At 46.9% G+C, this 22644-nt stretch overlaps 1 protein-coding gene across 1 annotated transcript in view; it reads right to left on the bottom strand.

The window, feature by feature from the left end:
- Positions 1 to 9707: 9707 nt before the first annotated feature.
- LOC138267554 (uncharacterized) overlaps positions 9708 to 22644 on the bottom strand; it is a 417805-nt gene continuing 404868 nt past the window's right edge. Inside the window, exon 8 of the mRNA XM_069216603.1 lies at positions 9708 to 10135. Coding sequence (XP_069072704.1) covers positions 9969 to 10135 — 167 coding nt within the window. The 3' untranslated portion in view covers positions 9708 to 9968. The remainder of the gene's footprint in view (positions 10136 to 22644) is intronic.

Below are 22644 nucleotides of genomic sequence, written 5' to 3'. Positions count from 1 at the left end.
CCTAAGCTGCTCTGCTATAGCTACCTCTATCAGCCTAAGCTGCTAGAACACTACTAGATTTCACTAATAAGGGATAACTGGACCTGGTATAAGGTGTAAGTACCCAAGGTACCCACTACAAACCAGGCCTGCCTCCTACACCCCTCACATAGGATAACAATGGGTGTTCCTTGTTATGATTATCAAGCTGTAATGCCTCAGCATGGCTGTATTGTGTTTGATATCTTTGAACTTGTATTGATAAACCCACTTTAATAGTAAAGTTGAATTTACCATTGCAAGTTTGAAACTACCACTTTTGGAAAGTTGGCATTTTCCTGCCTTAGGTCATATGACTGGGTGTAATTGACAGTTAGGACCTTGTGAAATCCTCCCAAACAGTCACACAATAGTAGGATCAGCAGTTCCTGAATGGGACATTAACTAACTTGATGGGAGTGGAGCTAAGCACTTGCACCTGAATAGGCTGCACTCGGCTGCCACACAACAGGCTTAATGATCCTGTATTGTCGGTGCAGCCAGATAGGGGCCAGTTCAGGAAAGGCAGGAAACTCCTGAAACATCAAAGAATGTTTCTGGAAACTTCTCCCACCTTTTAGGAGTGGGACACCAGAGTATAAAAATAGAGCTCTCAGACACACTTTTCAGTACACTACTGGACCTGCGGAAGGACTCTCAGAGGCCTGTCTGCTGCTGTTATCTGCTGTGCACTCTGTCAGACTGCTGCTGTACCTGAAAGGACCGCTTTATTGCCTGTAGCCTGCATTGAACCTTCAAATGCCTGCTGTGGAGCCCTGCATCTTCACCTGCACCCAAGGCTTCCAGAAATGACCTCATTGCTTGTTTTGCTGGCCTCCTTTTCAGAACCACATGGACATAACAGGCTCTCATCATCTTGAACCCGCACCTGGACCCAGCCTGAGTGAGCCCTGAACCCCCAAAAGTCAGCCTCTGAGTAAAACAAGACCAACATGACAAACACTCAATCAGTAGAAGTTGAGATCTTACTTTTTAAAGAATAAACTCAAAATAGTGCTTAGAAGTCAATAGCAGTCAAATGTGTCCTCGAGGTCATGAGAGACTGGGACTGGTGCAAACACAAAGTTCAGGCCGACCGCAATGGAAGGTAGGCTGGCTATAGGCCCAAGATAGGTCCCGCTGGATGAGTACCGTGTATGGAGCAAGTGTCAGCTTTGAAGTCTCAATGCGAGTAGTCGAGGAGGTGCTGCATCATTATCGATATTGTGGATGGAGGCGAATCGCCGGCGCAGATCTGCTCAGTTGATGAAAGCTTCATTGTTGAACCCTTGTAGGATGTAGGTGCTGCATCCATGACAAGCCATGCTGTCCGTCAGCATGGAGCAGTGCAATCCATCGAGGCAATGTTGTAGAACAGCCGCAACGTCATTGTTGAGGGGGATGAGTCAGCTCTGGTTGGACAAAAGCCCTGATGCATCAGCGTTGAAGTAGAAAAGGCTGCAGAACCCACTTCTGAGGTCCAGGACTGGAAGGGGCACCTCAGGCAAAGGTAGGGTTCGCAGATTGCAGAGTCCAGCAGCACCAGGAGAGTTGCATGCAGTCTTTGATGTCACTGAGACTGCAGGAGAAAAGGCGGCAAGCAAGCAAGTCCATGAAGTCACTCTGGGTTCAAGTGAGATGGGCCCAGTCCTTACCCTCAACAGGCAGAGATCAGCGGGCAGCAGGGCAGCTCAGCAAAGCAGAGAAGCAGTTCCTCAGAATGGTCAGTCCAGGCAAAGTGGCAATCCTTACAGCATAGCACTCTTTACTCCAGCAGAGTTCTTCCCAGGTCCAGTAGGGTACTGATTTGCTAGGGTAAAAGCCCCAGTACATATACCCAGATGTGCCTTTGAGGTGGGGTGACTTCAAAGCAGCCACCTGAAGTGCACAGGCCCTTCATTCATCCCAGCCCTGGCTCCACACTACCAGTGGTGAGTAATCAGCCCTTTCTTTGGGGACAGGCTCTTCCCTATTCAAGTGAGTCAGCTCCCCTCCACCCTTCCTCCCCAGGAAAGCCCATCAGAATGAAGAAGAATGCAGATGAGTCCTTTGTCACACCCACCCTTCCAGTGTTTGCGGCTGCCTAGAGGGAATGCACAAAGTGCAGCTGTCTGCTAGCCCAGACATGTATTGAAGGCAGGCTGCAAGGCAACCAGTAAGAGGAAAAAAATTACCGCTTTCTAAAAGTGGCATTTCTAAAACAGTAATATTAAATTTAGCTTTACCAGTGAAGAGAATTTATAATGATCATTCCAATGATATGAAACATGATGTAGTAACTTCACAGCTTTAAAGTATATTAAGGAATTCCCAATGATGGCCTATGAGAGGAGTAGGCCTCATAGTAGTGAAAAAACAATCGGGAGTTTTTCACTACCAGGACATGCAAAACGTAAAAGTACATGTCCTGCCTTTTGCTTACTTAGCACCCTTCTTTATGGGCTACCTAGCGCCTACTATAGGGGTGCCTTGTATGTAACAAAAGGGATATTTTAAGGCTTGAGAAGTGGTTTTAAAAGCAAAGTTGAAGCCGTTAGTGCAACTGCCCACATAGCCTCTGCAGTGGCAGGCCTGAGACATGTTTACAGGGCTACTTAAGTGAGAGTCACAATCAGTGCTGCAAGTCCACTAGTAGCATTTAATTTACAGGACCTGGTTATATGGTATGTCACTTAACAAGGGACTTATAGGTAAATTAAATATGTAAATTGTGGATACACTAATGTTACCATGTTTAGGGGAGAAACATATGCACTTTAGCACTGGTCAGCAGTGGTAAAGTGTTCAGAGTTCTAAGACCAACAAAAAATACAGCAAATAAATGGGGTGAAAAGCAAAAAGTCCGGGGTACCAGGTCTAACACAGATTTGTGGTCGACGATAGCCAAGTGCCCTGTGACATCAGCCAGGCCTGGTTGGGAGTTTGCTCTACAAACCTTTGGATTGGCTACGTTTTGAGATCAAAACATATCAAAAAAGTATGCCAAAAAAACCTGATTAACTGCTTAATGAAGAAGCTTTCGATTGTTACAGAGAAGCCATAATCAAAAAGATCCCATGCCTGGATGGTAATACATGGTTATAGGAACCTCAAGCCACTTCCTCACTTTTGGCCACTTTCTGGCACCACATTTGTAGCAATATTTTTGCCACAAATGTGATGCTAACGGGCCACTACCATAGCACCATATTTACAAGGTGGCGTAAATTAGGTTTGCACCACCTTGTAAACCCTTTGCACCACATCATGCATATTATATGCATAATGCATCATGTGTCATTCATTCATGTGTCATTAGAGGGTCACTAAAAACAGTGCAATGGAATCTACAAGATTCCATTGCACTATTTCTATTGTCATTTTTATAGACTGCTTAAAGCAGGTGTTCAAATGAAGCTCACATTGATTTCAAAGGGCCTCTTAACACTATACTGGATTAGCGTCATTTTTTCCCCGCTAATCCAGAATAAGATTACAATAGCATCAAAAAAATTACTCTATTGCTCCTAGCTTGCGCCATGGTGCGCCGTATTGTAAATATTACGCTACCATGGTGACGTTAGGGGATGCAAGGAGGGCACAAGAAAAATGGTGCATCACCAGTGATGCACCACTTTTTTTTTTTAAAATATGGCCTTTTGAGTCTGGCTACCCCATGTTTTTATGAAGCGAGTTTTTAAACTTTTGCTTTGGACGGCTACACTTATTTCAGTATAGCCTCCTGTGGTGATGGCCCAGTGTATTGACTATCTGTCACTTATGGAGGATGTGCAAAGAGGGTGCACGCCATCTGGTATGTATTTGCCCAGCTTTGCTGCAGGACAGAAGAAAACTCCTGAGGGGGGCATTTAAGCAGCATGGCATTCATTCATATCAGCAAGCAATTCCTATATGCTTCAATTCAACTGAAACTATCTTAAATTGTCATTTTACAGAATTCTTATTAAGGATTGAGCACCAAATGAAGAGTTTGTAACTATTTAGCAGGGATATGGTCCATGCCTCATTGCATATCCTGTGAAATATTATTTCAGTGTATGCAATGATTTTAATTAATTATGCATAATAAAATGTTGTATCTTTGTACCATGGCAGTGGTCTATACTACTATAATATATTTCTTTGCTATGTCACATGGGCAGTAATTTATAGTAATCCACATAATCAGAAAGATTTAACATTTTAGGGCCTGATTTAAATCTAGGTGGGTGGAATACTCCGTCACAAACGTGACAGACATCCCACTTGCGGTATTACAATCAATGTCTTAACGTCAGGCATTTCACTCCTCTCTACACCTACTCCTACTCATCACAATTCAATGCAAACGTAAAGAGAAGAGAGGAGGCAGAAGCATGGCTCTGCCAACTGCTAGATTCTAGAACACACTCCCTTATTCACCTGATCATACTCCTTCCCATGCATATATACTTCATGAAGGTCTCAACATTTCCTCTTCTCCAGTTAAAGATCTCAATTTCATATCACCTGTCCAAAAGAATGAGTTTGGCCACAATGTGATGTACTCACAGTGAGAAAGTGTGATACCATATATACCATACTGATCTTCTTATGGGCTCTTTGTGACTAGAGTGGATAGTATCTCATGCATGAGCAAGGAATAAATGGATCCTCCATGCCAATCTTTCCTTATCTAACTAACAGCATTAGCAAGAACGCTACCCAAGAACACCACCAACTGATCCGCGCTGCCAAGAGGAACTTTTTTACCGACAGACTGGACAAAAACAGCCACAACAGCAAAGAACTTTTTAGCATCGTCAAGGAGTTCTTCAACCCCAACGCCAACTCCATCACGCCCTCGCAAGATTTGTGCAACTCCTTCGCCACCTTCTTCCATCGCAAGATCAGCGAACTCCACGACATCTTCGGACACCAGACCCTACCAAGCACCACAGAACCCACACCTCCGACTATCACCCTCAACGACTGGACCCACATCAACACTGAAGAAACCAAAACCACCATGAACTCTATCCACTCCGGCGCCCCATCGGACCCCTGCCCTCACTTCATCTTCAATAAAGCCGACGACATCATCGCCCGCACCTCCAGGCCGTAATCAACTGTAGGAGGCTGGACTGGCTTGTAGTGAGTACCAAGGGGTACTTACACCTTGCACCAGGCCCAGGTATCCCTTATTAGTGTATAGGGTGTCTAGCAGCTTAGGCTGATAGATAATGGTAGCTTAGCAGAGCAGCTTAGGCTGAACTAGGAGACGAGTGAAGCTCCTACAGTACCACTAGTGTCACTTGCACAATATCATAAGAAAACACAATACACAGATATACTAAAAATAAAGGTACTTTATTTTTATGACAATATGCCAAAGTATCTCAGAGTGTACCCTCAGTATGAGGATAGCAAATATACACAAGATATATGTACACAATACCAAAAATATGCAGTATAGTCTTAGAAAACAGTGCAAACAATGTATAGTTACAATAGGATGCAATGGGGGCACATAGGGATAGGGGCAACACAAACCATATACTCCAAAAGTGGAATGCGAACCACGAATGGACCCCAAACCTATGTGACCTTGTAGAGGGTCGTTGGGACTGTAAGAAAACAGTGAGGGTTAGAAAAATAGCCCACCCCAAGACCCTGAAAAGTGAGTGCAAAGTGCACTAAAGTTCCCCAAAGGACATAGAAGTCGTGATAGGGGAATTCTGCAGGGAAGACACAAACCACCAATGCAACAACGATGGATTTCCAGTCGAGGGTACCTGTGGAACAAGGGGACCAAGTCCAAAAGTCACAAGCAAGTCGGAAATGGACAGATGCCCAGGAAATGCCAGCTGTGGGTGCAAAGAATCTGCTACTAGGCAGTAGAAACTGAGGATTCTGCAGGAATGACAGGGACTAGAGACTTCCCCTTTAGAGGATGGATCCCCCACGCCGTGGAGAGTCGTGCAGAAGTGTTTTCCCGCCGAAAAACCGCCAACAAGCCTTGCTAGCTGCAAATCGTGCGGTTAGGGTTTTTGGATGCTGCTGTGGCCCAGGAGGGACCAGGATGTCGCCAATTGCGTCTGGGGACAGAGGGGGCGTCGAGCAAGACAAGGAGCCCTCTCAGAAGCAGGCAGCACCCGCAGAAGTGCCGGAACGGGCACTACGAAGAAGAGTGAAACGGTGCTCACTCGAGGTTGCACAAAGGAGTCCCACGTTGCCGGAGGACAACTTAGAAAGTCGTGCAATGCAGGTTAGAGTGCCATGGACCCAGGCTTGGCTGTGCACAAAGGATTTCTGCCGGAAGTGCACAGAGGCCGGAGTAGCTGCAAAAGTCGCGGTTCCCAGCAATGCAGTCTGGCGTGGGGAGGCAAGGACTTACCTCCACCAAACTTGGACTGAAGTGTCACTGGACTGTGGGAGTCACTTGGACAGAGCTGCTGGATTCCAGGGACCTCGCTCGTCGTGCTGAGAGGAGACCCAGGGTACCGGTAATGCAGTTCTTTGGGGCCTGCGGTTGCAGGGGGAAGATTCCGTCGACCCACGGGAGATTTCTTCGGAGCTTCTAGTGCAGAGAGGAGGCAGACTACCCCCACAGCATGCACCACCAGGAAAACAGTCGAGAAGGCGGCAGGATCAGCGTTACAGAGTTGCAGTAGTCATCTTAGCTACTTTGTTGCAGTTTTGCAGGCTTCCAGCGCGGTCAGCAGGCGATTCCTTGGCAGAAGGTGAAGAGAGAGATGCAGAGGAACTCTGATGGGCTCTTGCATTCGTTATCTGAGGAATTCCCCAAAGCAGAGACCCTAAATAGCCAGAAAAGAGGGTTTGGCTACTTAGGAGAGAGGATAGGCTAGCAAAACCTGAAGGAGCCTATCAGAAGGAGTCTCTGACGTCACCTGCTGGCCCTGGCCACTCAGAGTAGTCCAGTGTGCCAGCAGCACCTCTGTTTCCAAGATGGCAGAGGTCTGGAGCACACTGGAGGAGCTCTGGGCACCTCCCAGGGGAGGTGCAGGTCAGGGGAGTGGTCACTCCCCTTTCCTTTGTCCAGTTTCGCGCCAGAGCAGGGCTAAGGGGTCCCTGAACCGGTGTAGACTGGCTTATGCAGAAATGGGCACCATCTGTGCCCATGAAAGCATTTCCAGAGGCTGGGGGAGGCTACTCCTCCCCTGCCTTAACACCTTTTTCCAAAGGGAGAGGGTGTAACACCCTCTCTCTGAGGAAGTCCTTTGTTCTGCCATCCTGGGCCAAGCCTGGCTGGACCCCAGGAGGGCAGAAACCTGTCTGAGGGGTTGACAGCAGCAGCAGCTGCAGTGAAACCCCTGAAAAGGCAGTTTGGCAGTACCCGGGTCTGAGCTACAGACCCGTGGGATCATGGGATTGTGCCAACAATGCCAGGATGGCATAGAGGGGGCAATTCCATGATCTTAGACATGTTACATGGCCATATTCGGAGTTACCATTGTGAAGCTACACATAGGTATTGACCTGTGTGTAGTGCACGCGTGTAATGGTGTCCCCGCACTCACAAAGTCCGGGGAATATGCCCTGAACAATGTGGGGGCACCTTGGCTAGTGCCAGGGTGCCCACACACTAAGTAACTTTGCACCTAACCTTTACCAGGTAAAGGTTAGACATATAGGTGACTTATAAGTTACTTAAGTGCAGTGAAAATGGCTGTGAAATATTGTGTGCATTATTTCACTCAGGCTGCAGTGGCAGGCCTGTGTAAGAATTGTCAGAGCTCCCTATGGGTGGCAAAAGAAATGCTGCAGCCCATAGGGATCTCCTGGAACCCCAATACCCTGGGTACCTCAGTACCATATACTAGGGAATTATAAGGGTGTTCCAGTATGCCAATGTGAATTGGTGAAATTGTCACTAGCCTGTTAGTGACAATTTGGAAAGAAATGAGAGAGCATAACCACTGAGGTTCTGGATAGCAGAGCCTCAGTGAGACAGTTAGTCATAACACAGGTAACACATTCAGGCACACTTATGAGCACTGGGGCCCTGGCTGGCAGGGTCCCAGTGACACATACAACTAAAACAACATATATACAGTGAAAAATGGGGGTAACATGCCAGGCAAGATGGTACTTTCCTACATCAACTCTTCATTTTCTTCTGCTACCTTCCCCGAATGCTGGAAACACGCCGAAGTCAATGCCCTACTAAAGAAACCTACGGCTGACCCGAGCGACCTGAAAAACTTCCGCCACATCTCGCTCCTCCCCTTCCCCGCCAAGGTAATAGAGAAGACCGTCAACAAACAGCTGACCACCTTCCTGGAAGACAACAACCTGCTCGACCCTTCACAAACCGGATTCCGAACCAACCACAGCACTGAAACCGCCCTCATCTCAGTCACAGACGACATCAGAACCCTGATGGACAACGGTGAAAAATCGCCCTCATCCTCCTTGACCTCTCGGCTGCCTTCGACACCGTCTGTCACCGCACCCTAATCACCCGCCTCCGCTCCACCGGGATCCAAGGCCAGGCCCTGGACTGGATCACCTCCTTCCTCTCAAACCGATCTCAAAGAGTTTACCTCCCACCGTTTCGCTCAGACCCCACCGAGATCATCTGCGTCGTACCTCAAGGCTCATCGCTCAGCCCGACACTCTTCAATGTCTACATGAGCCCCCTCGCCAACATCGTACGCAAGCACGACATCATCATCACCTCCTACGCCGACGACGCCCAACTTATACTCTCCCTCACCAAGGACCCCACCAGCACCAAGACCAACCTACAAGAGGGCATAAAGGACGTCGCAGATTGGATGAGGCTCAGCCGCCTAAAGCTGAACTCTGACAAAACGGAAGTCCTCATCCTCGGCAACACCCCGACCGCTTGGGACGACTCCTGGTGGCTCAAGGCCATCGGCACCGCACCGACCCCCGCAGACCACGCTCGCAACCTTGGCTTCATCTTGGACCCTGTTCTCACCATGACCAAGCAAGTCAACGTCGTGTCCTCCGCCTGCTTCCTCACCCTCTGCATGCTCCGCAAGATCTTCCGTTGGATCCCCGCCGACACTAGAAAAACCGTGACCCACGCCCTCGTCACGAGCCGCCTGGACTACGGCAACACCCTCTATGCTGGGACCACCGCCAAGCTCCAAAAACGCCTGCAACATATTCAAAACGCCTCGGCCTGCCTCATCCTCGACGTACCCCGCAGCAGCCACATCTCCGCACACCTGAGACACCTGCATTGGCTCCCAGTCAGCAAAAGGATCACCTTCCGACTTCTCACCCACGCACACAAAGCCCTCCACAACAAGGGACCGGAATACCTCAACCGTCGCCTCAGCTTCTACGCCCCCACCCGTCTCCTCCGTTCCTCTGGCCTCGCGCTCGCTGCTGTCCCTCGCATCCGCCGCTCCACAGCGGGTGGGAGGTCCTTCTCCTTCCTGGCAGCCAAGACCTGGAACTCCCTCCCCACCAGCCTCAGGACCACCCAGGACCACTCCGCATTCCGGAGACTCCTAAAAACCTGGCTTTTCGAGCAGCAGTAACCCCCCCTTTTCCCCTAGCGCCTTGAGACCCGCAAGGGTGAGTAGCGCGCTTTATAAATGTTATTGATTTGATTTGATTTGAGCATAGCTAGTGGTCATGATGCAAGAATCAGGCACTATATCATTGTAGTGTGCACGCGTTAGGTCATAAAATACAAAGGCATTTTAGACACAAAATACTGACAATGAGCATAATGTTTCATCCTGAATTTTATTTCCTTTCAATTAGAATACATTTAAGATCCGGGTCCAGTTCAGAGTGAGCAGTATAATACAAATTATTACAAATTAATAGGTTTGCGCCCATTTAAAAACGTATGCTGAATTTTGGTGAAATACTGAACACATAGAAATGAAAGGTTTGAAGTGACAAGCAGAATCATGAATGATGTGAAACTTTCTGCATCACACCAGCATCTCCTTCTGCATGTTAGAACAGAGCCTGGGAATCTTTTACAGGTAGTGAGTGGGGTCCTTTAAGTCGCACATCTGGATGTGGATGTGGGATGTGATACCAGGATACTTCTTTTGCATGGGCAGCATGTAGCCAATCCTTTGGCCTTTGCTGATGCTTCCAGTGTAACTATCAGGATTGATGTAGAAGATAAGAACACAGAAACCTATAATGAAAAAGAGAGGGTAAAATATACTTCTCTGACGCTTACAAAAACACAAAAGTGATGGGTGGAATGCTTGAAAAAGCTTCAGGAACTGGAAATCGCTTGGGCTGCATTGCTGTCCATTGTTTATTGACTACAATGCCTTTTTCAGACAGAGACCAGCCATATGCAAACAAGCCTTGGTTTTGGTGCAACAGAAACAGTCCAACTCAAAATGACAAATCAGGTTCCTAGTTAATGGTAGCACCCCCAGCTTGGAGTGTAGGAGCAATGAGAGCTATGAGAGCTCTCTTTCTGAACACCTAATGATTTGGCTCACGGCAAAATATTGTAAGTGCCACATTAATGGACTTTGGAGTGCATGACAACTTGGATGGACATTGACCAGGTATACTGCCCCCACTCCGAGTCACCAATAAAAGAGTGCATCAAGAGAGAGATGGGGATTCTGGAATACTTTTCCAATAATTCTCCATTGTCTCTTACAGTCAAAGTGTCCAGTTAAAAACCACTGGGACCATTACTAGCTCTACTGAAGTTACCAAGGACCTCCTGCAGTGAGGGCCTATGTCTCTAAACTTCTTACTTTCACCTGCTTTTTGAAAAACATCATGTTCTGTTTGTATGGGGGACATTGTGTTGAACCGAATAGAGACAGCACTCCTGAGTGTGCAGTGAGGCCCTCTTGGACCTATATTGGTTCTCATTTTTAGCTTCATTTTATATTTTACCTTTACAAGTGTTAACTGCATTGCTTTTACCATGGCTTTTTAGTGGTCACATTTTACTCACTTTGCCTGCATGATATAATTCTAGGGATATAATGAATGAGTTGCTTAGTTAGCCTTTTCTTGACATGTAATAAGAACATACTGTTCAAGGGTAGGAGCTTGTGTTTGCACCTGGGCATGCATGAGTTATGCAAAAAAAGGGTGAGATCTGTTTCCATGATGTGAGAAAGTCATCCTTTGTCCCGATCACCCCTGTTGTTTTTTACTGATACTGATGGTCACTGACTCTGACTTTGTCCTGGGCTCTGCTAACCAGACCCAGACCCAGTGCTCTGTGTAAAAGGAATGTGCAAATTAGGTATAATTATAATGACTATGACAGCCTACATGTAGGTACCTGGTATATAAGAGAGCATGGGGATTAGAGGCCCAGTGGATTTAATTCACTGTTGTAGTGCCTGCTGTTTTTCTAAAGGCAGCCCTGCTTTGCAGGCTGCTTTTAAAAGTAAAGTACATGATAATACAACTTTGGAATTAAAAGTACTTCCATAGTCTCAAACTACCTTATTTTTACATACAAGTCATCCCTCAGGTCTCTCCTGGGTGCCCAGGAGTAGGGTGCATTGTAACTATAAGCAGGGATATTATACAAGATGTTTTATATGCCTGTTTGAGAGAAAAACTTGCAATTTTATTTGTCCCCATTGTAGTACAGTACCTCCATAGGCTAACAAAGGAAAGCTTTATTAAAGTGCAACTATTACTAGGAAAGGGCTACAAATTTCAATCTTGGACTTAAAATGATAGAATACATCCAACAATTTGCCACTGTTGATTTATTATAACTATTACAGAAAAGAACAACATTATTTTCTGCGAGCCAAAATCCAGCCTTTCAGCAGCTTTTCTTTGAGTGGTCAGCCTCTGCCAGGTTGAGCCAAGCTGCCTTAATGAGGTGTGAAGTGGCCTGCATTGAGACAAATTGACACCTGGTGGGTGGAGATCTGCAAGCTGCAGATCAAAAGACAGGAATGCAACTGGGTAGTCAAACTGGCCTTCAAAGCGGGGATGACACTTGACAGGACACAGGCTTACCTCCAATTCCTGCCACTCCAGCCAGATGGGAGCCCCAGTGACTAGATTAGCAGAGGAGTTGGAGGGGGTGTTAAGGGAAATATGCCACACTTTGGAGGAAGTGGTCATACCTGAGGGTGGCACCCTGAACCCCATTGGTCAGAGGTACCCCCCTGCTTGTCACCCAGGAGCATTGGATAAATATGGCAGAGTTGCCCAGCAACTCAGATCACTGCCTGAAACTACAAAGGGAAGAAGGTCTACCCTTCTGGAACCCTGGTCTACACCCCAAAGGACTGCACTCTGCATGACCGCACCTGCTGCACACTGAGGAACTACAACTCTAAGGACTTTGCCTGGCTTCAAGAAGTGAAGGAGTGGACTCACTGACAGCAATGGGTTAACAGAGTTTCTCCTGCACCATGTCCATCAAGAAGACCCCAGCTGGACAGTTTCCAGTTGCTTTTGAAGGAATTGGCCAGGTACATTCTGGGAATCATAGTCCCAGCATCCCAAGGACCATCTCAGAGCTTCTAGACACTTGGATTGGTGTTGTGGACCCCCAAAGATCCCTACCTGGAATAAGAAGAAAAAGGACTGCCCTGCTGAGCCCCTGGTATGCCCCAAAAAGAACTGCTCTCACAAGGACTGCACCAGCTGCAGTATCTGGGCTTCCTCCAAGAGGACTTTTCTTGGCTTGTAAAGGGTTCAGGAGTGGACTCCCTGTAAGCGACAGGTATAAAGGAGCTACCAAGCGTCACCACCATCAACTCCTCCCAGAAGGGCCCAGCTGGACAGCATTCAGTGGATGTTTAAGAATTTGGCCAGGTGCATTGTTGCCGTTTTAGTCCCAGACCCCAAGAGGCAAACCAGAGCATCAGAACCCTTGGCTGGTGCTGTGGACCACTTTCCTGAATCAAGAAACACTTCTGGAAGTAAGTGTAAAAGTGTCACATTGTGGGCAGCTAGAACTCTTGAGTTTGTCCCAGTCCAGCGCAACCTTTTCTAACCCTTTGAGAGCTATTTTCTTCTAAGTATAGTTTTCCTTTTAATCTTTAAAAAACAATTTCCCTAGCTCCCTACATTTGATTTTTGTCATTTTTATGTAATGTTACTTATAAAACTATTTGCTATTTTTATAAATTGGTGTGTGATTTTTATTTGTGTTGTGTCTTTCTTATTTAATGTATCAGTAGTTTTAAATGCTTTACACACTTCTTTCCTAAGTTAAGCCTGCCTGCTTTTTGCCTGCTATCAAGAGTTGAGCAAGGTATTAGTGTAGAGACCCTGACTGAACCTTATATTGTAATTATGGCCTTATTACTAGCGGTGGGTACCTACCAAGCTCTACTAATAAATCATCTTCCAACACACAACTTCCCTGGGGAGTCAGAGTATCATGTTTAGGTTGCCATAACCACTCTCCACCCCGGTAGGTTAGGGTTCAGGAGAGGCACTGTGACCTAGCCAGGAATCAGGCCTATAGTTTTCAGAGGGTGTGGAAGAAATTACTCCTTAATGTTCTGAAGTTCTGTCATATATTTACTTCACAGCTTAGTCCATAGGGGTACTTAAATGTGGCTTCAAAGTTCTGCTTCAATCAGCATAAAAATATATCATGAACATCCTATTAACAGGGATACTTCATTTAATTCTTATGGCTAAAGCTGTGAAGTGAATATTTGAGGCCCCAAGTACATTAAGAGATCTATGATTAGGAAATCCAATGGTTGAAATTAAGGCCTTCATTATGACATTTGCGGTAAAAAACACCTACAACCGCAGTGACGGTTGTCAAAAGACCATCACCGCGGCTACCAGACGTCTGCCGTATTATGACCATAGCCTGATTTCCGCCAGAAGGATGGCGGAAATCCAGCTGTGGACATGCCGGCAGATGGCAGTAAGGTGGCGCTGCTGCCACCAGCAGCGCCATGCCAGTAGACTGTCGCAAGCTGTAGTATGACCAATAATACGGCCTGTCGGTGTTCTGTTGGTGGTAGCAGCACCCCGTCCCGTCTCCTGCCAGAGGACCACCTGAACACAGGTAAGTGAGTGCTCCGAGCGGGTGGGGGGTGTTGTGTGTGTGTGGAGGGGTGTGTGTGAATGTTTGTGCATGTGTGTATACGGGTGTGTATTCCATGTTGAATGTGTGTGCATGTATGGAGGTGTGAGTGCACGTATGTTGTGTTCTGTGAATGCGTGTCTGCGTATATGCATGAAAGTGTGTGCGGATGTGTGTGTGAATGGATGTATGCATGCGTGGATGAATGTGGGAATGGGTGTGTGTATGCGTGTGTGAAGGAGGGGCGTGAATGCATGGGGGTTTGGAGAGGAAGGGGGAGTGTGGGGAGAATCTGGGGAGGGGGTGGGGTTTGGGAAGACCCCAATCAGTGATGGGAAAGGGATTCCCTGTCACTGATAGTGCCTACTGCCATGGTTTTTGGTGGCGGTAAGGGAGCTACGGAAACCATGGTGGTAGGCGGGGTCATAATCCCGCAGGCGGTACAGTGATGGGCGCCGGGCTGGAGATTGCTATCTCCAGCCCGGTAGCCATTATCGGTCAGTGTGGTACATTGGCGGTTTGGCTTCAGCCAAAACGCCAATGTCATAATATGGTGGAAAGTCCTGCCAGCCTGTTGGTATATTACCACCTGTTGGTATATACCACCATATTACCGCCGACCGCCAGGGTCATAATGAGGGCCTAAGCATTGTAATTTTACCCTGCCACCAAGTGGATTTTTGTTAGTCCTTCAGTGCTGAGGAAACAAAACAGTGATTAGGAAATACGAACCCTGTCATACCCCGGTCCCGCTCTCCTTTAACCCAGGGGACCCCTTGTTTTTGGGTCGAACATAGCATTTTCCGATGTGTGAGTATGTATCTGGGCTTTAACCACGCCACCGCACGCCCATCGCTATCACTTGTTCGTGGGTATGCATTTCAAAAATCTTTTGTTTTCGTTGGTAATTGCTTTACGTTTGTCCCTCCTTTGGACGGTTTTATTACCGCCTTCGCCATCGACCCTGTTACATGGATAATTGCACTATTGCCGATAACTCTGACTGTGAGCAAACTTCTTTTTCCTTTTGTCTCTATCCTTAGCGCTCACGGTGGCGATTGGAATCGGCTCACTTATGTCAACTGTTTTAATTTTTATTTTCAGTTTGTGTGTCAAGAAATTTCCAGTTAGAAATTTACAACGCTAATAGCTCTACTCGAGCAAACGTGAGACCTATTGGATTGAAAATGCTTGTTTGTTTGTTATAAGCACAACATAACCTCGGCCACTCTCTTTCTAGACTGACTGTACTATCAATTTATCCTTGTGCATATCCCTTGCAGCCCCAACAAAATCTTCTGAATGAATTTTTCAAATATGATATTGTATATCAAATCTTCTGTAGGTCTGATCTTCTTGTTTTGACAACATTTTCTATGACACCAAAAATTAAAACCAAGCCAAAGAAACTCGAAAGCAATGCTAGATTTCACAATGAATTGCCACGTTGTACAGTGAAGAATGATGGCAAGTATACGTTTCATGTATTGTAAAGTTCCATTTGCATTTTTAATGGCGTGTAGGGTTCCCAGTGGCTTTTCATGTGCTATAACGTACGAATTGTACATTTAAAGTTGTTTAAGAGTGTCATTGTACTTCTAAAACAGTAAAATACACATGGTGTCACAAATACATGATGCATTTCCAATTTGACCTATATAGTTGGCGTAGGTTTTAAATTGCACATTTTATATGCACTACTGATGATCATGAACTTTTAGCACTGTGTAATGTTTCAACATTATCATGTTTTCGTTTCAAATCGAACTTGTATTGGAGCGTTAAGCATCCAGCTTCTATTTCAAAGCAGAGCAAGATTATAATTGCACTCTTAACATAATGTAGCGTACTTGCAATGCCAACATGATCTAGCATCAAATTTCAAGTATTTATGGTGCTCAGTTCCAATTGTGCCCCTGACTTGGAATATGGGTCCTAGGTACATTTATTTGGGTGTAGAGTACAGGCTGTACCTTTAGTGTTGTAATATATGTCGGAACCACGAATGCTGGAACCACGCCTGCTTAAACAACGTGGTCTGAACTACGACCATGTTGTTACCACAAATGCCTTTTCCACAAATGTCTTAACAACGATTTTTTGTTGTAAAGGCATTCCTGTTAAAGGCATGCGTGGTTCTAGCATGCGACCCACCCTGACCCCCCCCCACCCTGACTCTTCACCCCTAAAACAATCGTAGCCCAACCCCCACCCCTAAAACCAATTCCACCCCACTACCAGACCCCCACCCCTAAAACTTAAACTAACCTCCGCCTCTAAAACTACTGCAACCCCCCCTCAAAACCTAAACTACCCCAATGCCCCACCCACCCCTAAAAACAAAAAATACCCCAACCCCCACCCCATCCCTTAAACTACTGTGACCCCCCCACTCCCTAAAACCTAAACTACCCCAACCTGCCTCCCCTAAAAACTAAAACTGCTGCGGCTCACCACCCCAAAAACCTAAATTACCCCCACCCCACCCTTAAAACTACCCCTAAAAGCTCAAAATACCCCAACCCCCCACCCCTGCCCCTAAAACTACCATGACCCCCACCCCCTAAAACCTAAACTACCCCTACCCCCCACCGCCGACCCTAAAAGCTAAAAATACACTGACGCCCCACCCCGTCCCTAAAGCTACTGCAACCCCCACCCCTACAACCGAAAGTACCCCGACCCCCAAACCCCACCCCTAAAAACTAAAAATACCCTGATCCTCCACCCCACCCCTAAAACTACTGTGACCCCTCCCACTAAAACCTAAACTACCCCAACCCCCACCCCACCCCACCCCTAAAAACTAAAAACACCCCAAACCCGCCACACCCTCCCCCGACCCTAAAACTACTGCAACCCCCACCCATCCTACAACCTAAACTACCCGATCCCTACCCCGCCCCTAAAAACTAAAAATACCCTGACCCCCACCCCTAAAACTACCCCTAAAAACTAACAATACGCCCACCCCCCCTTAAAACTACTGTGACCCCCCAACTTCCTAAAACCTAAACTACACCGACCCCCCACCCCGCCACTAAAAATACCCCGACCACCCACCACACCCCTAAAATGGCCCCAGCCCCACTTACCTGACCGCTTCCTCCTCAGGAGCCAACTCCCTTCTTCTGTGCCTTAACTACATATGTGCGTTGTTCAGCACATGCGTGGTTAAGGCACAGAAGAACGAAGTTGTGGTTAATTAAAGTGTTGTTCTGCTTTCGTTGTTCACAGCTTCTTTCTTCCGGAATCGTGGTTCAGGATGTTTCCAATCTAGCTGTATTGTTGACCTAGTGTGAAATTACACCTTTAATGCAGTGTTAAGGTCCGAGGACCTGGTTTATTGCTATACAGGTGGCCTGCCGTTCGTCAGGGTAGTGCAGGATGTTACATACACCATCCTGAGGGACTTTCGCCCACCATATCTAGAGATCAGCGCCAGCATAACAGCGATCTTTGTGCCTTCAGAGGAAGGCTATCACAATGGTTCCTCTGAAGGCTCTGCAAGTTTGGAATGCAGCCAGAGTCTTCCAGATAGCTGAACACCAATTTTTCTTTTTTCTTTTCCAAAAACAAACACTCAAAGCAGGAGTGTGTTAAGTGTGACTGTGTTGGGGGGATCATTTTTTAAATTCTATTCGAGATTGCTAAATTTTTCTTGGAGGTGATTGATAAAAAAAATATATCAGACCATCAACTGTAAATAGGCCAGGCAGTCTGATGTCCTTGCTCTGGAAACCCCTTGTCCGTTAGCCCATTGGATTAAGCTTTCTGACAGTGGAGTCAGCAGGTGCATCTTTGTCAGAAACATCTATGTCCACCAGACGCCTAATACAGCTGACAGACAGAGTTTCAGGAACAGCATACTGCAACGTTTGTGGGGGAGTACCATGTGTTCTTTGAGTGTAATATAAGCTACTTAGGGCCAGATGTAGCAAACTGTTTGCGACTCGCAAACGGCGAAAATCACCGTTTGCATCTCGCAAATGCGTGTTTGCTATGCATAAATGCATTTTGCGAGTCGGAACCGACTCGCAAAATGCATTTCCGAGTCGCAAATAGGAAGGGGTGTTCCCTTCCTATTTGCGAGTCACAGTGGTATGCAACTCCATTTGCGACCGCGTACGCAGTCGCAAATGGAGTCGCAGTTACCATCCACTTGAAGTGGATGGTAACCCACTCGCAAACGGGAAGGGGTCCCCATGGGACCCCTTCCCCTTTGTGACTGGACCCAAAATTATTTTTTCAGAGCAGGCAGTGGTCCAAGGGACCACTACATGCCCGGAAAAAATCTGAAACAAAAGGTTTCGGTTTTTTTTCTAAGTGCAGCTCGTTTTCCTTTAAGGAAAACGGAATACACTTGGAAAAAAAAAAACTGCTTTATTGAAAAGCAGTCACGGACATGGAGGTCTGCTGTCCCCAGTAGGCTTCCATCCCCGTGAGTGCCCTGAGTCGCTATGGGGTCGCAAATTTCGACCCACCTGTAGGAAAGTACCATCTTGCCTGGCATGTTACCCCCATTTTTCACTGTATATGTGTTATTTTAGTTGTATGTGTCACTGGGACCCTGTTCACCAGGGCCCCAGTGCTCATAAGTGTGCCTGAATGTGTTACCTGTGTAGTGACTAACTGTCTCACTGAGGCTCTGCGAATCAGAACCTCAGTGGTTATGCTCTCTCATTTCTTTCCAAATTGTCACTAACAGGCTAGTGACCATTTTTACCAATTTACATTGGCTTACTGGAACACCCTTATAATTCCCTAGTATATGGTACTGAGGTACCCAGGGTATTGGGGTTCCAGGAGATCCCTATGGGCTGCAGCATTTCTATTGCCACCCATAGGGAGCTCTGACAATTCTTACACAGGCCTGCCACTGCAGCCTGAGTGAAATAACGTCCACGTTATTTCACAGCCATTTTACACTGCACTTAAGTAACTTATAAGTCACCTATATGTCTAACCTTTACCTGGTAAAGGTTACGTGCAAAGTTACTTAGTGTGAGGGCACCCTGGCACTAGCCAAGGTGCCCCCACATTGTTCAGAGCCAATTCCCTGAACTTTGTGAGTGCGGGGACACCATTACACGCGTGCACTACATATAGGTCACTACCTATATGTAGCTTCACAATGGTAACTCCGAATATGGCCATGTAACATGTCTATGATCATGGAATTGCCCCCTCTATGCCATCCTGGCATAGTTGGCACAATCCCATGATCCCAGTGGTCTGTAGCACAGACCCTGGTACTGCCAAACTGCCCTTCCTGGGGTCTCACTGCAGCTGCTGCTGCTGCCAACCCCTCAGACAGGCATCTGCCCTCCTGGGGTCCAGCCAGGCCTGGCCCAAGATGGCAGAACAAAGAACTTCCTCTGAGAGAGGGTGTTACACCCTCTCCCTTTGGAAAATGGTGTGAAGGCAGGGGAGGAGTAGCCTCCCCCAGCCTCTGGAAATGCTTTGTTGGGCACAGATGTGCCCAATTCTGCATAAGCCAGTCTACACCGGTTCAGGGGACCCCTTAGCCCTGCTCTGGCACGAAACTGGACAAAGGAAAGGGGAGTGACCACTCCCCTGACCTGCACCTCCCCTGGGAGGTGTCCAGAGCTCCTCCAGTGTGCTCCAGACCTCTGCCATCTTGGAAACAGAGGTGCTGCTGGCACACTGGACTGCTCTGAGTGGCCAGTGCCACCAGGTGACGTCAGAGACTCCTTCTGATAGGCTCCTTCAGGTGTTAGTAGCCTATCCTCTCTCCTAGGTAGCCAAACCCTCTTTTCTGGCTATTTAGGGTCTCTGTCTCTGGGGAAACTTTAGATAACGAATGCAAGAGCTCATCCGAGTTCCTCTGCATCTCTCTCTTCACCTTCTGCCAAGGAATCGACTGCTGACCGCGCTGGAAGCCTGCAAACCTGCAACATAGTAGCAAAGACGACTACTGCAACTCTGTAACGCTGATCCTGCCGCCTTCTCGACTGTTTTCCTGCTTGTGCATGCTGTGGGGGTAGTCTGCCTCCTCTCTGCACCAGAAGCTCCGAAGAAATCTCCCGTGGGTCGACGGAATCTTCCCCCTGCAACCGCAGGCACCAAAAAGCTGCATTACCGGTCCCTTGGGTCTCCTCTCAGCACGACGAGCGAGGTCCCTCGAATCCAGCGACTCTGTCCAAGTGACCCCCACAGTCCAGTGACTCTTCAGTCCAAGTTTGGTGGAGGTAAGTCCTTGCCTCACCTCGCTGGGCTACATTGCTGGGAACCGCGACTTTTGCAGCTACTCCGGCCCCTGTGCACTTCCGGCAGAAATCCTTTGTGCACAGCCAAGCCTGGGTCCACGGCACTCTAACCTGCATTGCACGACTTTCTAAGTTGGTCTCCGGCGACGTGGGACTCCTTTGTGTAACTTCAGGTGAGCACCGTTTCACGCATCCTCATAGTGCCTGTTTCGGGCACTTCTCTGGGTGCTACCTGCTGCTGAGAGGGCTCCTTTTCTTGCTCGACGTCCCCTCTCTCTCCTGGTCCAATTTGCGACCTCCTGGTCCCTCCAGGGCCACAGCAGCGTCCAAAAATGCTAACTGCACGATTTGCAGCTAGCAAGGCTTGTTGGCGTTCTTTCGGCAGGAAAATACTTCTGCACGACTCTCCACGGCGAGAGGGATCCGTCCACCAAAGGGGAAGTCTCTAGCCCTTTTTGTTCCTGCAGAAACCTCAACTTCTTCTGTCCAGCAGAAGCTTCTTTGCATCCACAGCTGGCATTTCCTGGGCATATGCCCATCTCCGACTTGCTTGTGACTTTTGGACTTGGTCCCCTTGTTCCACAGGTACCCTAGATTGGAAATCCACAGTTGTTGCATTGTTGGTTTGTGTCTTTCCTGCATTATTCCTCTAACACGACTTCTTTATCCTTAGGGGAACTTTAGTGCACTTTGCACTCACTTTTCAGGGTCTTGGGGAGGGTTATTTTTCTAACTCTCACTATTTTCTAATAGTCCCAGCGACCCTCTACAAGGTCACATAGGTTTGGGGTCCATTCGTGGTTCGCATTCCACTTTTGGAGTATATGGTTTGTGTTGCCCCTATCCCTATGTTTCCCCATTGCATCCTATTGTAACTATACATTGTTTGCACTGTTTTCTAAGACTATACTGCATATTTTTGCTATTGTGTATATATATCTTGTGTATATTTCCTATCCTCTCACTGAGGGTACACTCTAAGATACTTTGGCATATTGTCATAAAAATAAAGTACCTTTATTTTTAGTATAACTGTGTATTGTGTTTTCTTATGATATTGTGCATATGACACTAAGTGGTTCTGTAGTAGCTTCACCCGTCTCCTAGTTCAGCCTAAGCTGCTCTGCTAAGCTACCATTATCTATCAGCCTAAGCTGCTAGACACCCTATACACTAATAAGGGATAACTGGGCCTGGTGCAAGGTGCAAGTACCCCTTGGTACTCACTACAAGCCAGTCCAGCCTCCTACATTGGTTGTGCAGCGGTGGGATAAGTGCTTTGAGACTACTTACCACTCTTGTCATTGTACTTTTCATAAGAGAAAAATATACAAAACAAGGTCAGTGTATATACACATAGCCAAAAAGTTTTGCATTTCCTCTTTTCACTCTTTTCAAAGTGCTGAAAAGTACTTCTAAACTTTCAAAAAGTTCTTAAAAGTTTAAAAAGTTTTTTTTCTGTCTTTCCAAAAAGTTCTGAAAACTTTTTTCTCTTTTTCTATCACTTTAACTCTCTCTAAAAATGTCTGGCACAGGCCAAAATGTTGATCTGTCCAAACTTGCATATCATCACCTTAGCTGGAAAGGAGCAAGGAGTCTCTGCATAGAGAGAGGTTTGAGTGTAGGGAAGAATCCTTCCTTGGAATTGTTAATTAACATGCTTAGAGAACAAGATAAGGCTATAAGTGCCCCATCTGTTGAAAAAGTACCTAATAGTTCCCAATCTGATTCAGGGACTCCCCCAGGAAAAGATTCAGGAAAGAAACTTCCTAGCCTGCCCATTACTAGACAGTCTAGCATAGTTGGTAATGATGATGAGCCACACCATACAAATAGTGTTGTCTCACATCATAGCAAAAGCATTTATTCTCACCATACTGGTAGTAATGTTTCTGTTATCCAAGCTGTTAGGGTGGCTTCTGTAAGGGACAGGTCTCCTTCTGTTCATTCCCATCATACCTCTGTATCTAGGAATGTCCCTCCCACCAACCCTGATGACAGAATGTTAGAGAGGGAACTCAATAAGTTGAGGGTGGAACAAACCAGACTGAAGCTTAAAAAGCAACAGCTGGATTTGGATAGACAGTCTTTTGAACTAGAGAAGGAAAGACAGAAGTTGGGTTTAGAAACCCATGGTGGCAGCAGCAGTATTCCCCATAGTCATCCTGCAAAAGAGCATGATTCAAGGAATCTGCACAAGATAGTTCCCCCTTATAAGGAGGGGGATGACATTAACAAGTGGTTTGCTGCACTTGAGAGGGCCTGTGTTGTACAGCATGTCCCTCAAAGGCAGTGGGCTGCTATCCTATGGCTATCATTTAGTGGAAAAGGTAGGGATAGGCTCCTTACTGTGAAAGAAAATGATGCTAATAATTTCCAAGTTCTTAAGAATGCCCTCCTGGATGGTTA

This window comes from Pleurodeles waltl, chromosome 12 (genome assembly GCF_031143425.1).
Source record: "Pleurodeles waltl isolate 20211129_DDA chromosome 12, aPleWal1.hap1.20221129, whole genome shotgun sequence".
Lineage (NCBI taxonomy): Eukaryota > Metazoa > Chordata > Amphibia > Caudata > Salamandridae > Pleurodeles > Pleurodeles waltl.
This window is presented reverse-complemented; position numbering and strand designations above follow the sequence as displayed.